The sequence below is a fragment of the Asparagus officinalis genome, chromosome 7 (genome assembly GCF_001876935.1).
Source record: "Asparagus officinalis chromosome 7, Aspof.V1, whole genome shotgun sequence".
NCBI lineage: Eukaryota > Viridiplantae > Streptophyta > Magnoliopsida > Asparagales > Asparagaceae > Asparagus > Asparagus officinalis.
The window spans coordinates 34,184,976-34,207,211 of record NC_033800.1 but is presented as its reverse complement, the minus strand read 5'-3'; the positions used below and the strand labels follow the sequence as shown (position 1 = coordinate 34,207,211).

Sequence of the window (22,236 nt, the reverse complement as noted above, 5' to 3'; positions counted from 1 at the left end):
ATATAGCTTCTATAAATTCCTTTTGTTTGGTTGCTAACTTTGCATCATCATTAACTAAAACAAACTCTTAAAAAAGATCTGCTTGATGAATGTGCAATGATCAGTTTCACAAAATTTCTGTTACCAATTATGCTTTAGGTAACCTTTTACACAACGCAAGCACTAAACAATGTCAAAAGCTAGACTATTTGTGGGGAGGCCAACTATTATGCAAAAAAAGGGTGTTGACTGAGTTCATGAAGAGTCAACCTATTGGTTAATATGGTGGAAGGTTGGATTTTGGATGCTTTTGGGATATTTTTGTGAAACTAACCGATTACACAAATGCCAATATTGTTCCTTTTTGTATTAAATAAGCTAGATGATTGCTCATCCTTTTGGCTACTAACTATGTTATGTGTATTAAACTTACTTTTGTGCAAAACTAATGCTACCATCTCTATCTTTATGCATGTCAATCGTGACTTTACATCCTTCGTAATTAGTTTTTAGACTATGATAGATACAATTTACTACCTCAAATCTTTAAACATTTTTGCAAATTACTCCCTCACATCTTTAGATGTTTTGAAATTTCTTCCTCAAATATTCACATTTTTGTGTGATGGAAAGCATGTTGGCCCCTCAATTTTTATTGCCAATAAATTTATCCTATATGGGTGGTAATCACACCATGGTAACCACAATCATATTTTCTTCATTTTTTAGTTTACAACAAACACTAGAAAATCAGGGAATCTGCTCATACATCAACTGTTGGAAAAAAAATCAAATAAAGTTATAGCGTGCAAATAAATCCGAATAAAATAAATAATAAAATCTGACCTGAACGAGATGCAATCGTGCAAGCACTGCCCTAGAAGATTGAGGACCCGCTTATCGCCCTGGCGTAGTCGGTCCCCTCCCCCTAGTGATAAAAGCTCCCGAAAACAGTCAGCCTCTGTACTCAGGCGAGAGTGCAGAGCTTCTGCTCAGACGAAGACGGTTGCCCAAAATACTTATCACCCTTATCAGCAATAACAATATGAAGCATAAAGAAAGACAACCAAACAATCACCAAAACCACCATCTTCCTCCTCACTTAACAACAGTGGCTCCTCCTCTGTTATGAAGGTTACGAAAAGGGAACAGGTGGAAGCGTTTTTTTCCCTCTTAATGAGGTGGAGACTGTGGAGGGGTTTTTATATTAGTGAGAGGAGAAAGAGTCAAAAGACAGCAGTGTGGTTGTTGAAGGCACGGGTGAGGAAAAGGTGGGGTTAGTGGGGAATTGTGGAGTTTTTGGTGGAAGTTAGGTGACAATATTGACTTTTATCAACAAAATATCCAACGCCCCCTCCCCCCGCCCCCCCCCCCAAAGGCAATATTGGCTGAAAACTCAAAAAACAATAAATAAATCAATAAATCACAAAACAAATATAGGTTGGACAACCTTTTGTATCGTGAATTCAGGAGAGGTAGCTTTCGGCTTTGAACATTTTCTTAGTGAGTTCATCGCCACTTGAGGGACATAATGGACTAGGCCTTGAATTAGGCCCATTGTACACGGTATTGACGAAAACACACATAATACATCTTCATCTATTGAGCAAAGCGGGTTGAGCGTTAAAGGTCATGCTCACAATAACCGACTCATGAGAGTTCTAGGGGTTAGCCCAGCCCCCCCAACCGCGGCCATCACAGTTCCTCTCATGTAGGTAAGTCCTTCAAGGGTACTATAGCTGGATATCATACCCTCCGCAATACACGCGTTGGACTTATTAAGAGTAAAACTCACCCTAGCCAACTGTATCATAAGAGCATCGTTACCATAGAGAAGAGTTAGTAGCAGATGCTACCATAATGATATATAAATATATCTAGATCGATGCTCCACACGAGTATCACTAGTCCAACTTGTTACTACTATATTGAACCTACATTGGGACTGTGTCTCCAAATAAAGGTTGGATTACCATTGTTAGTGACCTTACTTATGGGCTTAACCCCATCTCCCTCGATGAATCCAGAAACACACTCCTGGATAGACCTTTAGTCAATGGATCATCAAAATTCTTCTCAGACTATACAAAGTCTAGAATCACAAATTTTGCCTAGCATACGTTGTATATATTTATCAAGTCCTTAGATTATTTTATAATTAGTCCTTCATATTATTTGAAATTGACATTAGGTCCTCTTCTTGTTAAGTTATTTTAAAATTAGTATCTCTAGGCAAGAGTACAAGTAGCAAGAGGAGGGATTAATTTGAAACAGCTTATAAGGATAAGGGAACCTAACACCAATTTTTAATTATTTGATGGACTAATTTCAATATAACTTTTATTCATCATATAGATAGAAGTTATAAGATATACCTCTTGATTTGATTTTCCAAAAGAATTTGATTCATCACATCTCCTGTAACAAGGCATATTAGTTGACAGAGCATATTTATATCAACTCTAATCATTTCTTGAAATCTCAAGAGAAAACATTATACATGTAGTCAAATGAAGAACTATACAATGATTCTTCCTAGTCACTATTAAAATGATAGGACATTAAAATATGTTTAGTATAGTTATTGATGTCTCTTATCAAGAAACAATGGATTATAATAATTTGACATTTTCATTTTAAATGTCTAAGGTTTCAAAAAAGATTTGATATGCGGTCATGTCAAGTAGAAATTGTAATTATCAAGGAAGAAATAGGAAGCAAAAGAACAAAGGGTTTGTGCAGATTGGAATTTGGCCCTTAACTTCTGAACATTTCAAACTAATGTGGAACTAAAATACTACAGATATGCATGCATATGCACATACATGAATAAAATTACTAATAGTTACATGCAAAGCATTCAAGAGAACCTTATAATAGGATTCCATATCTTAAAGAATATTTCATACTTCATATATATAAATTTTTAAAAATTCTCCTATTATAAGATGTTGCAAATTGGTTGCCTACAAAAAAGCCCTTCCAAATTTAAATCGGTTTCCTACAAAAGAGACCTTCCAAATTTACGTGGCCATTTTCTAATACCACCTCTTAAACATATCATTTTGATATTTTAAATATTTTTTTAATTTTTTTATACACACGTGCTTTAAATTTTAATAAGTGCATTTTTGCATAAATCCTTGTAATTAATCATGTAACAAATGCAAGTGATCTAATATGACATATGAATATTTATTGTAATATTCATCATAATGCAATAAAAGAGATAATCGTTACTTCTGAAGGTTTAAAAAAATAATTCACCATATAAAATAGAATTTAAAAGATGCATAGATTGCAAGATGATATTAGAGATCTAGCTGTCCATGTTTTCCTATAACCGAAGTCATATTATATGAATATTTTTCTAGGTAATTGATTGTTTCTTTTAAAATATTAATACTTTGTATCGTTAGTTAACATTTTACTCTTTGAAATTCAATATCTGGACACCAATAATTGTATATCAAGACAGGGCTCCAGACTAAAAACCCACTAGACAAATCGAATAAACAACATTAGGGGATTGTGAAGTCTAGCCAGAATATCCATCTAATTTCCCAAAGAAGGCACGACAAAAATTTAACTACAAGTTAGCAAACAGATGCAATTACCTCCACTCCTAGAAAATTCACTGATGATGAGTGATAAGAGGCTATTTTTTCCCAATTGAGCATGACATGCAGCGTTTTTGATACACTTAACATTCACATGGCCCTTAACCATTTGAGATTAATTATCATCATATTATCAATCATCCAAGTTTCTCATCAAAACAAGGCTCTACTGGTAAGTAGTCGATTAAAATCCTCTAGATATGAGCCTAGAAGCAAAATGACATGGTATGCTCGAATCTAGCAGAGGATGAGAAAGAGGCACAAATGTTTTTGGAAGAAACACATGCGTTGCATAGCAAGCTAGATTAATTACTAGTCAAGAACAATTAATAGCAATTAATCAATTACAATAACTAATTAATTTCAACAATTAATTACAGTAATTAAATCAGATTAACAATAACAGTAATCTCAAATTAATTTTTCCAATGAACAGTAATGAATAGTTTCAGCAAATCTCACGGATAAAAACGGTTTAATGAACAGTAACTGTATTTTCCCGAGTGAACAGTAACAGTTGATGAACAGTAATTTAATTTTTTTCTCAATTTTAAAAATTAACAACTATATCGTCAATCTTCTATATTGTTGGAAAAAAAAATCAAATAAAGTTATACCATGCAGATAAATCCGAATAAAATAAACAATAAAATCTGGCGTGAATGAGATGTAGTCGTGCAAGCATTGCTCTAAAAAATTAAGGACCCGCCTATTGCCCTGGTGCAGTCAGTCCCCTCCCCCTAGCGACAAAAGCCCCCAGAAATAGTCGGCCTCTGTATTCGGGTGGGACTGCAGAGCTTTTGCTCAGACGAAGACGGTTGCCGAATACTTATCACCCTTATCAGTAATAACAATATGAAGCATAAAGAAAGACAACCACACAATCACCAAAACCACCATCTTCCTCCTCACTGAACAACAGTGGCTCCTCCTCTGTTATGAAGGTTACAAAAAGGGAAAAGGTGGAAACGTTTTTTTCCCTCTCTTAATTGAGGTGGAGACTGTGGAGGGGTTTTTATATTTGTGAGAGGAGAAAGAGTCAAAAGACAACAATGTGGTTGTTGAAGGCACGAGTAAGGAAAAGGTGGGGTTAGTGGGAATTATGGAGTTTTTGGTGGAAGTTAGGTGGCAATATTGACTTTTTCCACCAAAAGGGAAAAATGTGTCCAGGTCCCAAAAGCGAAAACTTTATGTGACGAGGTCTCTTGTATTCTGTCCTATGTGGATAAGCCCCAAATACACATTATTTGTGACGATGCCCCAAAGTATCGGTTTTCAAAAAAAGCCTAGTCGAAGTTACGAACTTGCCCATTTGATGAGACTGAACTCGGTTACTGCGTCCCCTCCCTATTCATGTACCCTCTCTCTCTCTCTCTCTCTCTCTCTCTCTCTCTCTCTCTCTCTCTCCCCCCCCCCCCACTGCTTAGGAGCCACCGAAACTCTTGAATTTTCAATTTTCTCGTCGGATTTTAATAGTGCTAGGTTTTTCACCAGAAAAATGTCATTCAGGGAAGCAGAATTCGTTAACGACTACGAAGTCGTTCATCGCGGCGAGCTGAAGGACAAAGACGGTTCATCTGGGGTTGGCAGCGCAGAGGAAGCCACTCAAACCCTTATGGAAATGCAAAGGCAGGCAGTAGAATGGCGAGACCGGAAAAGAAGAGCGGCAAGGGCTGGCAGTAGTTAGGAGTTTGGGGGTTTTGGATGTTTTTGGTTTTAGTTTATTGGTCTGTATGTAAAAATTGTGCAAGATTTTTGGATGGAAAAATGTGAAAATTTTAGGAGGTGTTAAATTGACGTTGGTTCTAACAATTATTCCTAGGTGCGTAAATTCCTTGGTAAAAAATTATGCTATGTATAATATTAGTATATTTAAAAAAGAAAAAATTATTTTCATGTTAGTTCTAATGGATATTATGTTAGTTCTAATATCTGTGTTAGTTTTAGTGGATTTCGTGTTAGTTTTAATGGATATCATGTTAGTTCTAACATGCCGTGAGTTAGAACTAACATAAGAGCTCAAGAACCTAGAACTAACATGAATTAGAACTAGAACTAATGTACGGTGAGTTAGAACTAACATGCCATGGGTTAGAACTAACATAAGAGCCCAATAGCCTAGAACTAACATGAATTAAAACTAGAATTAACAAGCCGTGAGTTAGAACTAACATAAGAGTCCAAGAGCCTAGAAAGAACTAACACAAGAGACTAAGAGTCTAGAACTAACATGAATTAGAACTAGAACTAACGTCCGGTGAGTTAGAATTAACATAAGAGCCCCAAGGCCCAAGGCCCAATCAAAGACCTTCAAATTATATTGTAGCTGCAAGGGTTTGAACTCCTGACCTCCTCTCCAAATTCCTAAGCTTTACCATTAGATCAAGTAGCCTAAATTATTTATGTTAGTTCTACTTAAAGTTAGCTTTAACATGAATTAGAACTACATGAAATAACTTAGAACTAACATTAAATAACTTAGAACTAATACGAGTTATTGCTCATGATAGAGTTTAAAAAAAAGACAGAAAATTTTCCTCCATTTTTTTCGTCAGATCACATTAATGGACGCGACTTTCCATGTTTTTGGGGACCAAACGTCTGAGGAAGATAAGTGGAGGGGTAATTTCGGGTTTTTTTTCAAAATACATTCTCTTTTTTTGTGCTGCTGACATGGAGGGGCCTTAAAAAATTAAATGATACTTTTTGGTGCTGAATCACATGAACTAAAATACAAAGGAGTTGGTCACATGAAGTCCCTACTTTTGGGTCTCGACATAAATTTTCCAAAAAAAAAAAAACACCAAAAAGTGAAAGAATGTTGGACACGGAAAATGGTGGAAAACAACCAAACATCCCCTAAATTGAAAATGCGGGATTGGGTCTGGTACCATTTGTAAGAAGCCGAGGAGGACTCATCTGTGATGCTAGTATCTAAATTAGACTACCCCGCGAAAAATTGGTCTGCTGATATTAACTGAACGGTTGAACGTCCATACGTCTTGGGGATGTAGCTCAAATGGTAGAGCGCTCGCTTTGCATGCGAGAGGTACAGGGTTCGATCCCCTGCATCTCCATTTTGGTTTTTAATTTTAATTTATCTCTGACTCTATTACATCAATTTTGCAGATTGCCGCCCTATTCACAAAACAGAGGCTTTAGTTACAACCAAAAAGTCTTTACTCATCAGTCTGTGGATTCTACAATTTATTTGTATCTCAGTTTTTCCAATCTCTATACTAATTTTCATAATTTTCGCCCAACACGGTGATGTTCTTTTTTACACCCCCAATATTATTGTATGGTTCTCTTACACTTCTTGATATGGTGTGATTATGATGCCACTGCAGTCCAGTAAGCGGTCAAGCAAAGGCTGGTTGGTGTTCCGATAATCCGAACCCATTCCCATTCTGCATCGCCAGACCCTTTCTGCAACTCCGCCAACTGTCCGATGAAATGCCCGTGTCAGTATATCAAAACTTTTCATCGTTTCTATTTTCTGATGTATTCCAAACGAAAAAAATGATTTTATTGCTATAACATTTTGTTTGTTTGATGAATTTTATTGGTCTCATATACATTTCATAATGTGGCTAATTTAGTTTCTGATGAAATGGATGCGATGCACATTGAATTCGATTGATATACTCGTCTCATGCAATATGGGCCATGCACTTTTTGGATTTTTATATGCCATTTCCTTGATAGTTTGTGTAAGTTTCAAAATTTTAGCGGATTATGTTGTATAATTCTTATATAAATTTATTTATACTCCGGTTAAAGTTGCAATTGTGTGTAACAAAAAGTATGCCCATTTATAGTTTGCTTATCCTTTCATCTTGTATATGCCTCATAAACATTCAAATTTCACTGATTCTTATGGTGCAAATGTGTTTACAAGATGTAATGATTTCTTTTTTATGTTATGTTTACTACTCGAAAAAATCTATTATCATCACGATTATTTCAAAATTTTTTGGTATGTATCTTTTCACGATATATTTTACCAAAGTGTATTTCTAAAATTGCCAGTTTGCTCCAATATGAGTAATGCATCAACAGTTACTGTACTTACCCTTCCATCTTGTAATTCGAATATTACTGACCCTTCAGAAAACGGTATAGGCCTTGTCGGAGCCACCTGCAAGTTTCCAATTTACCAATTATGTATTAGCTTGCCGAATTTATGCACACATTTTTTATTTAGCTTAAAGCTGGTCACCATCTTCTATTATACTTACTAACCTTTTCATTGCAACTTCCCTTGATACTATCAGTGTAGTGTTGATCCTCCTCAAACTTAGCCACATTTTCATCATCAGCACCACATTTCTGATTTTCGCTACTTCTCCTAGGAGCTTCCAAAGCTCCATTTTGTGTATAGGGATACCCATGACTTGTCCATTTCCATGTAATTTGATCCAAATGCCTTCTATAAACACAGCCATCTGATCCAACAACAAACAATTGAGTACCATCAAAGCTCGGGCCAGGTGCACCAACTAATATGACATCTCTATATGGAGTTCCATGCTCAACCCATTCCCATCCTACTAATGAATTCCAATTGTATTCAACAAGTCCACCATTTTCTGATATCATGAAGAGAGAGCCAGTTAGCGATAGTGGTGATGGCCTCATGGCTGTCCCTGGGGATCTTGAGAGGACTAGGTAAGGAGATTGGTAATGCTCATGCCAGAGGTCGGTGATACTGTTGTATTGGTATAGATGACCGTTTCTTCCCACAATGAAAATTATGTTTAGTCGGAAGACTTCTTGGTCTACTATGTATGCGATCTTTATGTTGGGTGGGCTTCGACAATCTTTCCACTTGAATTTTCGTAGTGCCACCTGTTGTTTTGTAAGTTATCAAAATAATCGTGAGGTGCAGAGCGTAAATAAGAAGAATATGCAAAGTGGACCATAAAAGTCTACTGGGAACATCATAGTTTTAGCTAGTATAACTACATATGTACAGATCATGGTAGCTTCCACATACAATTGTATAAATTCCTCCCCTCCAAATAATTACCAATCTTTAAAAGGAAAGAGCTTTGCTATCTCGCTGTTAAAGCTGTATCACTCATTGTTCTTGTAGAATTCTCTGATCATAGACATGAGAAAACAAATAGGACACGTGATGCTTGTCATACATTCAGTTTAGTTATATCTTTTTTCTCTCGCACATCTTACACTTTCTCTAATTATGGAAAATGTTCGATCTGACATGCAAATAATTAAACGGATTTGTAAAAAATATTTAATAAATTCTTTTGGCTGTCAATACATATATTCTGGGTAAAAATGTAAAAGCACATTAAATATGCTACAAATCTCTCCTTGCATCTTTTAGGTGTTCCATGCATACAATATGTCACACTGTTGAACACTCTAGTTCAGATGGTCAACAATCATACATGCTAAACATTAAGAAGTTGTGTAATTAACAGCTCAAGGAGTTCTGAGTCTCTTGAAGCCGCAACATTTCATATCATGTATAATTCGTCATCATATAGAATGGAACATCATTGTTATTATATGTACATATTGTAAAGTTTCTTGAGAACACACACACATGGAGACACACACACACACACACACAGAGTCATACTAAATATGAGCTGCTAACTCATTTTGCAAACTGAGATAAAAAATTGAAGTGGTAAGGTCAACACCTCCTGATTTTGACTAGCAGAGCGGGCCCCACCACTAGTCTATCTCTTGGTAGCACATTTAGAGTCATACCCATTATATATTATTTTCTTGTATATTGCAGAGTTAATTACGACAATATATGTTCCTATCTTATTATGTTAAAACATATTGTTATAACAATTAGTTCACAAGAATATGATGTTAAAGTAGCTTTTCCATAAAACATAAAAAATTAAGGTGATTCATGATATATCTCCAACAATAGTTAACCATGTAACTTTGATATAACAATGTGACTGCACTTAAAGTGAGAAATGACAGTTATTTGAATGTTTACCGTAAACTGTATTAGCCTTCCCTTTTTGTTGACAAAATATAGTGCATCTTCTGAAGTAACTCTCCGAACCGTGCCAGGTATAACATCCCACGGGGGTCCTGATTCAACGTGTCTACCATTCTTCATTGCCGTGCAATTGATCCACAATAGCTCATTTCCACTTCTTTCTCTTAAAAGTAAGCTTCCATGTGTGTCAACCAAAAACAAACTACCATTGTAGCTTCCTAAGGCCCCTTTAATAGCCGTCGATTGCTCGTGCCTCAGCCACAACCAAACATTTTCAGTATACAAATATTCAAAAGTCACACCACTGTCTGTGATGAAGAAGAAAGACCTATCAGGATGCATCATTCTCATTCTGAAATTATCGTATATAGTTTTAGTTATGAAATTATTAGATTCGGATGCACTGTTATCGTAATTAGGCAAAGATATGTAATGATGGTGATCTTGTGACTTTCTAAATGTAAGTATACTCTTTGTTCCTGCAATGCAATTTGAAGGACCATTTTCCTCAGTGCAGTACTCAGCATTCCATCCTTCAGTTTCTGGGGCATCTAAGATGGACCATTCATACTTATTTGATGTTTTCCTTCTGTTGCTGATTTGAAGAGTTGGGCCTATGTTTTCTCCACCAATGCCAGTCAAGTGGAGCTCCCCGAGTCTCCCATCGTCCAATGGGAATATAAACCTCCCTGTTTGAATCTGTACTCCATGGATTCCTCGTGCAATCTTTGCTTGTTTTGGATGATTATGGTTCAACCATAGCCCTTCTATTTCATCCCCGTGTTTGACACCTTTTTTTGAACAAAAGATGCTAGTCAATTTATTGGCGGAAGCATCTCATTAAAGATGAGATAGGTAAATAATAGTACATTGATGTAGGAACAACTTTCTCTTGAAAATCACAAAAGAAGAGATGAAGAACAGAAGGAAGAAGATGGTCATGACTTCTTTTAAAAGTAGAATTTTGACTTAGTAGAAATTTTCTTGTAGCCTTATCCATAAAAGACAAACTATTAGTTAGGATTTTAATTGAATTAAACATCCTGTTAGAATCTACTTTTTAGGAAAGGATTTTTTGTATGATTAAAATTTATCCTTATTAGATAATTCATTTTTTGGCAATTAAGTTAAAATAAGTCTATAAATTACTAATTTTTCTCCAACGAAAATATGACGAAGATGTTGTGAAAATTTATGATTTCTATGGATTGTGTGATTCAATCTTGGGTGTGAAATCCTACTTTTGCAGGTGTTAGACCTCAATTGGTGTGAGGTCATTGATTCAGTCATGAGGACATTGATCAAGCATGAGGCTGAAATTTTAACTTTATAGTCTTCTTCTTTATTTTAATCTTTCCCCCCCTTTCTGGTACCCATTGTCCATTGCAAACGAGCTGAATATTAAGAGTTTTACTGCACATATATTTGAATAATCGAATTAGAAGTTATATCCTGTGGAGTTCAATTCTTGTTACGATTTCTGACAAATTCATCATAAAATTTCTCAAAAAAAAGTATTAAAAATGGAATATTCATCAATAACTATGGTTTTCTATAACTCAAGCATACCTGAATTTTTAGGAAGCTGATATTCATATACAGATCCACCAGTTGTCGTGAGAAACAGCGAGAGCATCCTCTCATTTATATCATTTTGTTGGGCAGATGTGATGGCACTGAAGTAGTAACCCTCAGGAGCGCCATGAACTCTCCACTTCCACTTCCTTTTGTGCAAGCGCCGCTCTACTAGAAAACCATCCTGTATATCCATGAAGCCCTTTAATGGATATGGCAAATGAGCTTCTAAATTGTGGCACCTAGTACCAAGAAGTCTTTAAATATCTTTAGTTAGGTCACATTGTAATTTGTGAATTAATAGCTGAACTTGAAACTGTATGCATACATTCATTTTTTGAAGACTATTTTTCATGATTTTCTATTTATGGGATAAGAATCAACTAGTCATTGAAAATACCAATTGCAGATATACACAAAGAGTTACTCCCTCGACAACTTTCTGTTCTGAATATGCTTATTTTGAGCATCATGTTGTCCTTCAAATTTTGGTTGGTTTATATAACATAATCATGTTCTTCGACGCACCTACATAACTCCTTTTTCTTTGTATTCTTCTAGATTATTTCTTAGCTTAGTTTATTTGACAATTTCTCTCATGATCTTCTAATTATATTACCCCAGTAAGGTAGAAGTCACACCCTTCAGCTGGCCTTCTAGGTTCTATTAAGCTCTGTTGTCTTAAAGTTGCTTTGGCTTGAAATAAGTACCATATGAAATTAGGCCGAAAATCAATCAATAAAATTGTTCAACTCTTTTGTAGAGCTTTCTCAAATTTTGGTTGTGCTCCATTTGACCACAACAGAATGGTGGATGGCTTTCATGATGATTAGTTGAGCTGTTGCTCTTGTACTATGCAAAAATATCTCGCATTTATGTTTAAAATAATTTATAAGCTGAAAGTGATATTGCCAATGTATCAGAGAATGATGATATAAAGCCACAAAATACCTTGGTTAAAAGGAAAAGAGAGTGTGAATGAGTTCCCGATATGCCATTTATACGACAACCTGTCAAGGGTGCCAGCAAAATTTCCTTCGTTGTTTTCTCACTCCAAATGTGTTTCTTCCATGCTGGCTTAGATTTCCTGTCAAATTCATAGAGATCTCCCAAAGTACTGCATTAAAGAGAGCAATCAAGTATAATAGAATTGTCAATTAGTCGTATATTAGATATGGATACACACACAAAAATGCGGATGTCTTTTAGAGGGGTTAATGCATGTAAGATAGTAACTACATTCGCAATTAGAAAGGTCCAATATTTTCAGAACTCTTTTATGGAAATATTGTCATAATTACTGTTTTACCAAGTTCACAAGCATATCATCTTCTAATATCCTCACTGATTTAAATATACCCTAGGCCACAGATCATATTTGAATAAGCAGTCAGTTCATGGAAAGATTCTAGTATTCAATTTGTATTGTCTTTGATATCCAGTCTTCGGCTCTAAGTTGGATTCGTTAGTTGCACAAGCCAGCTGATGGGTTGAAGTCTCAAGTAGAGAGTGAATTGCAGACTTGGTTATCATATTTACAGGGCCATAGCAAGATGAAGCTTGCATTCATTACTATGTTATCATGCAGGATGAAATTATGGTTGCATTCATTATTAAACTGTCTCTTTTTATATAGGATGAATTTCACAAAATCCCGTGAACTTTATACTGAACCTCTGAACTTTCAAAATTATACCATTCCCTGAAATATTGGAACTTTACATGAACGGCATTCTCAGGTGGGGCAAAAAGTCGAAAGTACCAAAATTCTACTGTTTTACCCTTACCCAAAAAGATTAACATAGGAGTTGTATTAAGTAAATAGGGGACAAATTGTTCAAAAGGTTTGACATGCGGAACCCGTGGCAACTTTTTAGGGTAACCATCAGTAGTCATGGTACTTAAGCGACACAAGTTCAGAAGACTTATCTATGATATATATGTATATGTGTGTGTGTGTTTTTGGGTTGTTTTTTTTCTTTTTCTTTTTTTTTGGCGGGGGGTGGGGGTGGGGGTGGGGTGGGGCGTGGGGTGGGGGGGGGGGTTGTATTTGTTAAATTTACCGTCACATATATCTAATACTGCATACACTATGTTGCTATCTTGGCCATTGAAATTGAAATACAAGGTTGATATTATGATACCTCACGGTAAACACAACACCCGGTCTAATAGAGCCGGAATCAGCTATTGCCACCACATCTCCACCTGGTGGTCGACCGTGATAATACAACCTATTCAAATTCAAAATAAAATCCAAATGTTACTCCGACCTAATTTGGAAAAACAAACTTTTCCACAAATTAGATGCATGAAAATTCTTGCAGGCCATTGGCAGATTATATTAAATATTCTTACTAGCAGCTGCTCCCACCTTAAAGGCTGAATCTCACTGATCTCTAATAGTGACCCATTTGTGGTTGATAAGTACAACCTCCTGTCAGTAAACCACAAATGAATTATTACGGCTTCGATCTTGCCTATTCAGCAGCTATAGAATAAGTAAAGGACTAATGGTATAGATAACGTGTAAATATGTACCAGGCTACTCACTCTCCATCATTAGATACAAGGCCTGACTTGATCCTCATTGTTGATTTTTGTTCTGTTCCTGCTGTGTGTATCTTTGGGTCTGATAATAGCGTAAATTCAGTCCATATTGGTTGAGAGTTTTCATTCAGTTCAAGCTGAGAGATAACATAACAAAGAAGTTAAATGTCGTGCAGTTAAGGTTCTTGTTCAGCAGAAGTACAGACCTAAGCGAGTAAGAGTTAAAGCTCATCTTAAGTTGCAAGTCTAATCATTCTGGAATTCTTCTTACAGTCTTATGATTGTTAATTTTTATATCTTCTGTCTTATTGCAAGGAGTTGAACTATTAGTATAAGCTGTTTTTTTCTTCACTTGATTGCTTTGAATTGCTGTCATGTTTCTCTAAGATAAGGTGTGATATTTTTCAGGAGATTCTTCATTTTTGCTATGTTTTCCTTTATGCAATATGATATCCAGATTTGTGATCAGAATGGTCCATGCTTTTATAACAGAAGAGAGAGCATTTATAGATCATTTATGTTATAGTTGACATTGTACTTTCATGATCTGTACGAATTTAATGCAGCTCTATTCTATGAATCGTATTTTCCAAATGCTACCAGTCGAAGGTAATTTGATATTCAAAAGTAGTCTTTTTGTTTTGCAAGGGATGAAGTAGTTGCCAAGGAACCAATTGAATGACAATTTCTCCATCAACCAGGTGAAAAGCATTATGTTAAAGGTGTGTGGTATACTGACTTCAATAATCTTAGCTCTGTTATAAATGTTTCTTATTTATAACTTTTGATGTATTATTATTATTATTTTTTATTTTTCTTATTTTGTTTCTTCTTTATTCTTGCCACTTGCCGGCACTCCGTTGCTGAGTCTGTTATTCTCTATATCACGAAGAGAATATAAAATATAATTGTTTTACTAAACCTGAATTATTATAGCTCCCTACCTACAAAGGGCAGGTGAACCAGGATTATAGGCAACAGCAAGTTTACCAAGAGGCATAAAATCAAATAGTATGCATGGGAAACTAGTTCTTTAACAAGGATGTTTTTTACCTGATAAAGCATCCCAGCCTCTGATAGAGAAAGAATAGTTTGATTAATTATGAAAACCGAAATCGCTTGACCTGCTGAAGTTGGTAATTCATGGGGAGCAATTACCCATTCAACTCCATTCCAGAACCTTTCATAGATTGATCCACTCTGCCCCGTGACCCAAAGAGACGATTCTGACATCCTAGTAAGCGATAGCCTCTTCCTTAGAGGCAAAACCAGTTCAAGACCGTCTTCTTTTGTGATCTTAGCTCTACTTTGTTTCTCCTCCGTCTTCTCAATTGACCCAACTTTAGTACAGTTCCCGTCGACGCACGACATTAGATCAAAAGGATAGCTGATTTCTACCCATCTTTTACTTGTCTGCTCGAACTCCCAGAACTTAGTAGCTTTCTGCTGAAATTTTGCACTTGTTGAATCTCTATTCGGAGTTGGACACCACGAATCACAAGAAATACCAGAACTGAGCAGGATAAGGACTGCTGTCCATAAAGCCCGGGAGCTTAGATCAACCATCATCATCTCTCTGGGATCTCTGCATGGAAATCATGTAGAGGTGATCTAGGATAAATCAGGAAATATCATACCTCTATGCTGAGGCTTTGTACTTAGAGATGTCCTCTTGGTACCCAGATGGCTGCTAGAGATAGTTGTCTGTTGTGAGCGTATGAATCTTTGTGGTGTATATATATTTCATATGCATAAACTTTTGGTGAGATGTCATGTGAGGACAGAGAGAAAGTCACCTGGATGGGTGCTTGAGTGGTATGCTCTCCCTTTCATTCTTTCAAATCAATTTCTTTTCTCCCGACCAATGTACGTAGTTTTAAACGTACAGGTTGTTTTCCTGAAGTTTTATAGCTTAGTTTTTTTACATCGTAACTTGCATTCATACTCCATGCATACATAGAAACAAACAAGTTATTATTCTTTTTCCTAGATCTCTCAGCTGTTAACAGCAGATACTAGGTCTTCAATTCATTTCATTACTGATTATTTATGTGACTCTTACGGTTAGGTGTGTGGGATGTATTGCTTGATTCCATATTGAAAGCAATACGTATAGTCTTGCAAATACTTTGTTTTTTGTTAATTGAAGGATAAACCCCCCATAAAAAGGGCTCCAGCCTATTGGCTTTTTTGGGGTTAATTTCAGAAAACCCCCCCTAACCTTGGCGATTTTGCAGATAACCTCCTTAACTATTTTAATTTTTGCACATGACCCCCTATACTTCTTTGTTCCACTAAACCCTTGAAGATTTTTCACTTTAATCCCTCAAAGTAACACCGTCAAGTGTAATGCGTCACATGCCAAGCACGTGATAAAAAAGATGAAAATACCCCTCTGCCCTCAAAACATCAATGGAAATGACGAAAGGGTGATTTTTCATGGAGCGAGGGGTATTTTCCTTTTCCTTTTTTCAGGCCAAAGTGTAGAATTGGCAGAGATCAGGTTCCAGGCTCAGGATTCAGGTTGTCAGGGTGGCGGTCGACCGGCCCGGTCGACCGCGTTCGTGCACAGGAGTTTCTGGGCATCAGGATTGGTGGCGGTCGACCGACGCGGTCGACCGAAGATGGTAGCGGTCGACCGACGCGGTCGACCTGGGTCTGTTTTCCAGACCCGTTTCGTTTGGGTTTTCTATAAATACCCAAACTTGGTTTTAGGGTTTGTAAGCAAGGGGTTTTAGCAGCCATTGAGGGTGAGTTATTGGGCTTCTATTGTTGGAGCAATTGGGAGAGATCAAGAGTGATTTATTGAGGGTTTTTGGTGAGAGATTGTAACCCTAGTTGTATCCCCTTGATTTCTAATAGTGAAAAACTCCCATCTCCTTGCCCCGTGGACGTAGGTATCTTGCCGAACCACGTAAAACTGGTGTTAGTGATTGTTTGTGCTTGTTGGTGTGTTGGTTTATCTTTTCTTGGCGATTGGTTTGGATTCTCGAGGCACAACAAGTGGTATCAGAGCTCCGGGCAACGCTTGGGCTTTTTGGAGGGGTAGATCAGTTGGGAAGTTCATCTAGAGCTTCGATTGGTGATAAATGTGGGATCTTTGTGATAAAGTTTCTATCTTTTTTCAAGTTGGATCTATTTTCTTGATTGTTCAGCAATTGTTTGGGTGCTTTGAGATTATGGCCGGAAAGGATAAATATGGGGAGGGTTCTTCTAGTGTGAAGACCGTCCAAAGTTTGAATATACACTCTTTGAAAATTGATGTGGAAAAGTTCAACGGCACAAATAATTTTGGACTTTGGAGATGTGAAGTCATGGATGCGCTAAATGCGCAAAATTTGGAAGATACATTGGAGTTGGATGGGAAACCGGCCGACATTGATGAAAAGGTTTGGAATAAAATGAATAGAACGGCGTGTGGTGTGATTAGGTCTTGCCTTACCCAAGACCTTAAATATGATGTGATGAATGAAACTTCGGCAAAGAAGATTTGGGAGGTCCTAGAGGGCAAATATTTGACGAAGAGCATCGAAAATCGTTTGCATTTGAAGAGGAGGCTTTATCGCTTCCAATTGAAGAAGGGGACATCTATTAGTGATCACATGAACCACTACACGAAGCTACTTGCAGATTTGGCGAACGTAGATGTCATTGTTGAAGACGAGGACAAGACATTGTTGTTATTGAGTTCCTTGCCCGACGAGGAATATGAGACCTTCGTCCTCACTCTTATTAATGGGAAGACATCTCTTTCGTATAGTGAGGTCACCGTAGCCCTTGTGAACTATCAACTTCGAAAGAAGGACAAGGAGACTTCCATTGAGCCGGTTGCGGGGGCATTGGTTGCAAGAGCTAAAGGTCCAAACCGTGGGAGAAGATCGCAGTCTAGAGGGGGCATCCTGCAGTTGGTAGGAATCAGTGTGCCTTTTGTAGAGAGGATGGACATTGGAAAGCCGAATGCCCAAAATTACAAGCCGTGAAGAATAAAGGGAAAGCTATTCAAGTTTCAGAGGTAAATGTTGCCAAGGCTAGTGGCGATGTTTCAGATTCAGATTCTTCAGGCTATTCGTGCCCATGCCCAGCTCTTCCGTCAGTTGATGTTGCCGACTCCACCGAGTGGATGTTGGATTCTGGTGCTACTTACCACATATGCCCTAGAAGGGATTGGTTCTCCAGCTTTCAGGAGTTGGAAAGAGGGGATGCTGTTCTCATGGGTAATGATCACAGATGCCCTATTGGTGGTATTGGTACCGTTCGGATTCGGATGAGTGACGGGATGATCCGGGAGTTGGCTGATGTGAGGTTCGTTCCTCAACTGAGGAAGAACATCATTTCACTTGGGGTATTAGAGGCATCAGGCTATAGGGTGACCTTGGCGGATTCTCGCTTGAAGGTCACATCGGGGTCCATAATTGTGATGAAGGGAGTCAGGCGGAGTAACTTGTATTATCTACTTGGGAGCACGGTAGTTGATAGGGCGCTGACTACTTCTATGGCTAGACTGTGGCATTGTTTGGTGCTGGGGTATATTGTTGGTTATGCCGTGCACAGATTGTTGATGAGTGCTATGACCTGCAGATTGAAGTCCTGTGAGCACACTGGGATAAGCGAGGAGACCGAGGTGGTGTTCAACACTTCTATCCACCGATCGAGGGGTCTTATTGGAGGTGTTCAGTTAGGTATTGGGGGGCCTTCCATGTATGCATCAGTGGGAGGTAATGATTATTTTGTTTCCTATGTTGGGGATTGTACTAGGCATATTTGGGTTGCAACCAAGTCCCGTTGGTATAAAGCCCTAGTAGTCCGCAACAGTTGGAGGAGGTGTATGGGCAGAAAGGTTACCAGTCGTACTTATTCTAGTAGGAGTCCTTTCTTGCATTGGTGCCGAGCTCACGGCAGTTGGAGACACTTCAGAGGGAAGGAGACAGTGGGGCGACGTGATGAGATGGCGGATTTAGTGGGCCGTTCTTTTCTGGAGGAGGATCGGTATTGGTTGTCGAGCAGTGGATCTGGTATTCAGGCTTCGACAGGTTTGGATCATCTTATGAGGTTGCCGACTGCTGCGTATAGAATTGTTAGATCTGGTGGAGCTGCTTTAGATTTTGGTCGGCGTCGGATATTGGGCTACCCAGCACTTGGTCACATCGTGGATGTGAGATTGGATCCGATTGCGCATTTGGGATTCAGGAGTTCATTCGGCTATCAGTTGGGAGCTTCTGAGTTTGGTCTGAGTAGGTTTGTCACTTTGGACTCTCGGCAGGTGGAGAGTATTGATCAGGTCAGAGGAATATCACAGCGGGTGGAGGTTGATGCTACTCCACATTGGGTGGAGATTTCCCCACATACTCCAGGTCATTCTGCATTGTTTGGGATTCCAGCTGAGGTGGCACAACATGGGAGTCATTTATTTATGGGTGCAGATGATGAGGTAGTTGATTTGGATGCAGCTGGTGGATATTTTTTGGATACGGCCATTGTTTCACCTCAGGTGGAGGTGTTCGGATCGCTTCAGTTTGGGGTCGTTGATGATGCTATCAGCCGCAGGTTGGATTGAGGGCCTTTGGAGGCCCATCGGGTGAACTACGTGAATGCTTGATTCCTTGGAGAGGATACGTAGGCAGTCAGTTTTCTGATGCAACCGATTTGGTGAGCGACATCGACATTTGGGGTGAGTGTTCGCACTCCCATTTGGGTCTCAGCAAGTGAGACATTTGGTGTAGTCGGTGTAGGCTCAGTTCGATTTGGTGAGTAGACACAGTTGGTTTTGGGGTTGAGTGTTCGCACTCCCGTTTGGATCTCGACGTGTTGTGATTGGAGTCCGTTGTCATGAGTCCGTTGCCATGGCATACTGGGTGCAACAGTTGAGGTATTGGTTTGATCGGTGTCGGCTCAGTTTTGGAAGAATCTTCGCCGAGGTGGAGATTTGAAGAGATAAGCTCAGGATTCAGATTGTCAGGGTGGCGGTCGACCGGCCCGGTCGACCGCATTCGTGCACAAGGCTTCCTGTGCGTCTGGAAGGAGATCGGTCGACCGGTGCGGTCGACCGACGGTTCTCTGGAGTTTGGGTTTTCTACTGAGAGCTGGTCGGTCGACCGGGCCGGTCGACCGCGAGAAGCGCGGGTTAGAGTCTGGGTCTGTTTTCCAGACCGTTTCGTTTGGGTTTTCTATAAAAACCCAAAACACGATTGAGGCAGTTTGTAAGGCAAGGGTTTTGAGCTGTTGAAGAGTTTTCTTGGGCTTCTATTCTAGGAGGCATTTGCGAGAGATCAAGAGTGAGTTGTGTGGGTTTTGGTGAGAGATGTAACCCTTAGTTTGGTTTCCTTGATTTCTAATAGTAACCCCCCCCCCCCCCCCCCCTCTTGCCCCGTGGACGTAGATCTCTGCCGAACACGTAAAACTGCGTGTTGATTGTTTGTGCTATTGATTGATGTGTTGGTTATCTTTTCTCGGCGATTGGTTTGGATTCTCGAGGCACAACACAAAAGTACGTTAGACTTTGATGGTGTACTTTTTTTTTTTTGGGGGGGGGGGGGTTAAGAGTTTTACTGGAAAAAAAGAAGTTTAGGGGAGTTAAGTGCAAAAAACCTCAAACTTCGGGGGGTTTGTGGAATTATGATAGTTGAGGGGATTATGTACAAATTCCTCCAGTGATATCGGGGTAAAAGAAGTTCAGGGTTTTATAGGCTAAAACCCTCAGAGTTCTAGGGGGGTTCGTAGAATTAAGATAGGTAAGGGGGTTGTATAAAATCCTCCAAGGTTAAGGGGAAGTTTTCTGAAATTAACCCGTTTTCCAATAATTAGATTAAAGTATAATGAAACCAACTGATAAATATGCAGAAGAGGCCCTGTACATCTGTCTCTTGTTGGCGGCATGAATAAATTGGTATATTCACAAATAGACCATATGTGCAGACACTCTAATTTCCACAAAATGTGCACTATATCAAACACACACTGAGATATATCTATATGCATAAAAATAAGTAATTTTTTTAACATCACACTAGGATCTTATTTAATTCATTACTTATATTGCATACTGTAACTCCATGGTAAAGTTAGACGCCCAAATGAATTGCTTGATTTTATCTAAAAAGCCATATGCATACTATTGAAAGCACTTCCTCTTCTCAATGATTGTAGCTTAAAATTTTTCCAATAACAGATTGAAAATCTGATACTATATTTCTCATTTGCAAGTATGGATAAATTGATGTTATTCACAAATAGACCATAAATGCGGCAAAAATCTAATTCTCATAAGCTAATTATTGACTATATTTGCAATCTGTTTGTATGTAAAGTAGCTAAATTATGTACTCAATGAACTATCAACTTCAATTGATGTCTATCACTTGGATTTGGATTTATCTTTTTTGATAAAGCTTGAGGAACAGAAGCCAAGTCTTTCTTAGTTACGTCAAGGGTTGCATAGAGTCTCAACTACTTGCAATTTGCTGATGCTAACCTCATTTGACCGCAGGTTACACGTTTACGGAAATGAATTCTTCAGCTGAGCTAAGACATGCAAAAAATTCCAATTAATCTATGCGATAAATATTAAATATATGTGCGTGCATCATCGCTACGTCATTTGTTTTACCCTGATTTTCCTTTTTCTTAACTCTTGATGCAAGAGGACTTGTATAGTAAAATTTTTAGGACTTCAAATTAACTTATTTCTGGTGTTAGTAAGGCATAAAAAAGTGTGCTCAGAGGGCTAATCTGATCATTCTGATAACCGAGTACAAAATATTAGTAATGTGGTATGTGCCTCATAAACTTAAGGATTAAAATTATATCATCAGCGATTATAAAATATCACTAACGTGGTATTTGCAAGCCATTTATGTTTCTGTGCAGAGTTCGCAGTTACTTTCATTACATAGTTATGTCATGACCATGTGAACATCAAAGAATGAAACCTGTACACTTGAGTGAAAGATCACAATGTGCTGCCCTTTGTTGCTTGGTGCAAAAATTTTAAAACATACCCAAATTTATGAATTTTTTCGCGTGCTTTGATCCAGGGATGGTGCATTCTAAGTCTTTTTTTTTTTTTTGCAATTCAAAATTCTTTTCACATCTAACCGATATATTTATATGTTTAAGACAAATCACAGTTACTGGGCAAACGTTAACATCCATTAAAGTAAAAAAAAAAAGAAAAAAAAGGAAAAAAAACAAAAAACTAAAAAACAAAATGGGTAGATCTTTCCAAGCCAGCACCAAACCTTTTATGTAAGCATTGTTGAAAATTGACCATTATAAGCATCTTTTCATCATCTTTTTGAAAGTTGCATCCTTCATCCAATTCATATTTAACAAGTGTAACTTTCTCATTGGTTATAAGATTTTTATGAATTTGATTAACAACTCATAGATTAAAGTTGGGGTCATCTCTTCAAAATGGATTGAGCAATTAAGACTACAGATCTTGTAGTATACGATGCAAGAACTTGTTTTCCTTATTTTACTTGTAATTAGAGTTTATATTCTTAGAGAATAAAATTA

At 37.8% G+C, this 22,236-nt stretch overlaps 1 protein-coding gene, 1 long non-coding RNA gene and 1 other non-coding gene across 4 annotated transcripts; 2 read left to right on the top strand and 1 right to left on the bottom strand.

Annotated features, from left to right (window-relative positions):
* TRNAA-UGC lies at window positions 6,604–6,676 on the top strand. The gene has a single exon. It is a non-coding gene; the product is annotated as a tRNA-Ala (tRNA).
* Window positions 6,671–15,536, bottom strand: LOC109849960. Of its 2 annotated transcripts, XM_020419858.1 has the most exons (11): window positions 14,776–15,536; window positions 13,726–13,859; window positions 13,547–13,609; window positions 13,317–13,406; window positions 12,124–12,289; window positions 11,167–11,356; window positions 10,068–10,388; window positions 9,592–9,905; window positions 7,845–8,450; window positions 7,675–7,740; window positions 6,671–7,043 (listed from the first exon to the last, which is right to left on the bottom strand). In XM_020419858.1, exons 1-11 carry the CDS (start codon window positions 15,292–15,294, stop codon window positions 6,933–6,935), a joined length of 2,580 nt encoding a protein of 859 aa, XP_020275447.1. In that variant the 5' UTR covers window positions 15,295–15,536; the 3' UTR covers window positions 6,671–6,932. The 2 variants fall into 2 exon arrangements, with proteins under 2 accessions (XP_020275447.1, XP_020275445.1); XM_020419856.1 differs by having other exon boundaries at window positions 9,592–10,388.
* Window positions 6,775–21,504, top strand: LOC109849961. Its single transcript, XR_002249289.1, has 5 exons — window positions 6,775–6,866; window positions 6,950–7,063; window positions 9,669–9,767; window positions 14,371–14,444; window positions 21,206–21,504. It is a non-coding gene; the product is annotated as an uncharacterized LOC109849961 (long non-coding RNA).

Bases quoted from the DNA above. Each gene is read 5' to 3' on its own strand.
- LOC109849960 (XM_020419856.1), bottom strand. From the start codon at position 15,294: ATGATGATGGTTGATCTAAGCTCCCGGGCTTTATGGACAGCAGTCCTT. The intron at 13,407-13,546 runs GTGGGAGCAGCT...GAATTTGAATAG, and splicing joins AGTGAGATTCAGCCTTTAAG to GTTGTATTATCACGGTCGAC. The intron at 10,389-11,166 runs GTATGCTTGAGT...GTTCAAAAAAAG, and splicing joins TCAGCTTCCTAAAAATTCAG to GTGTCAAACACGGGGATGAA.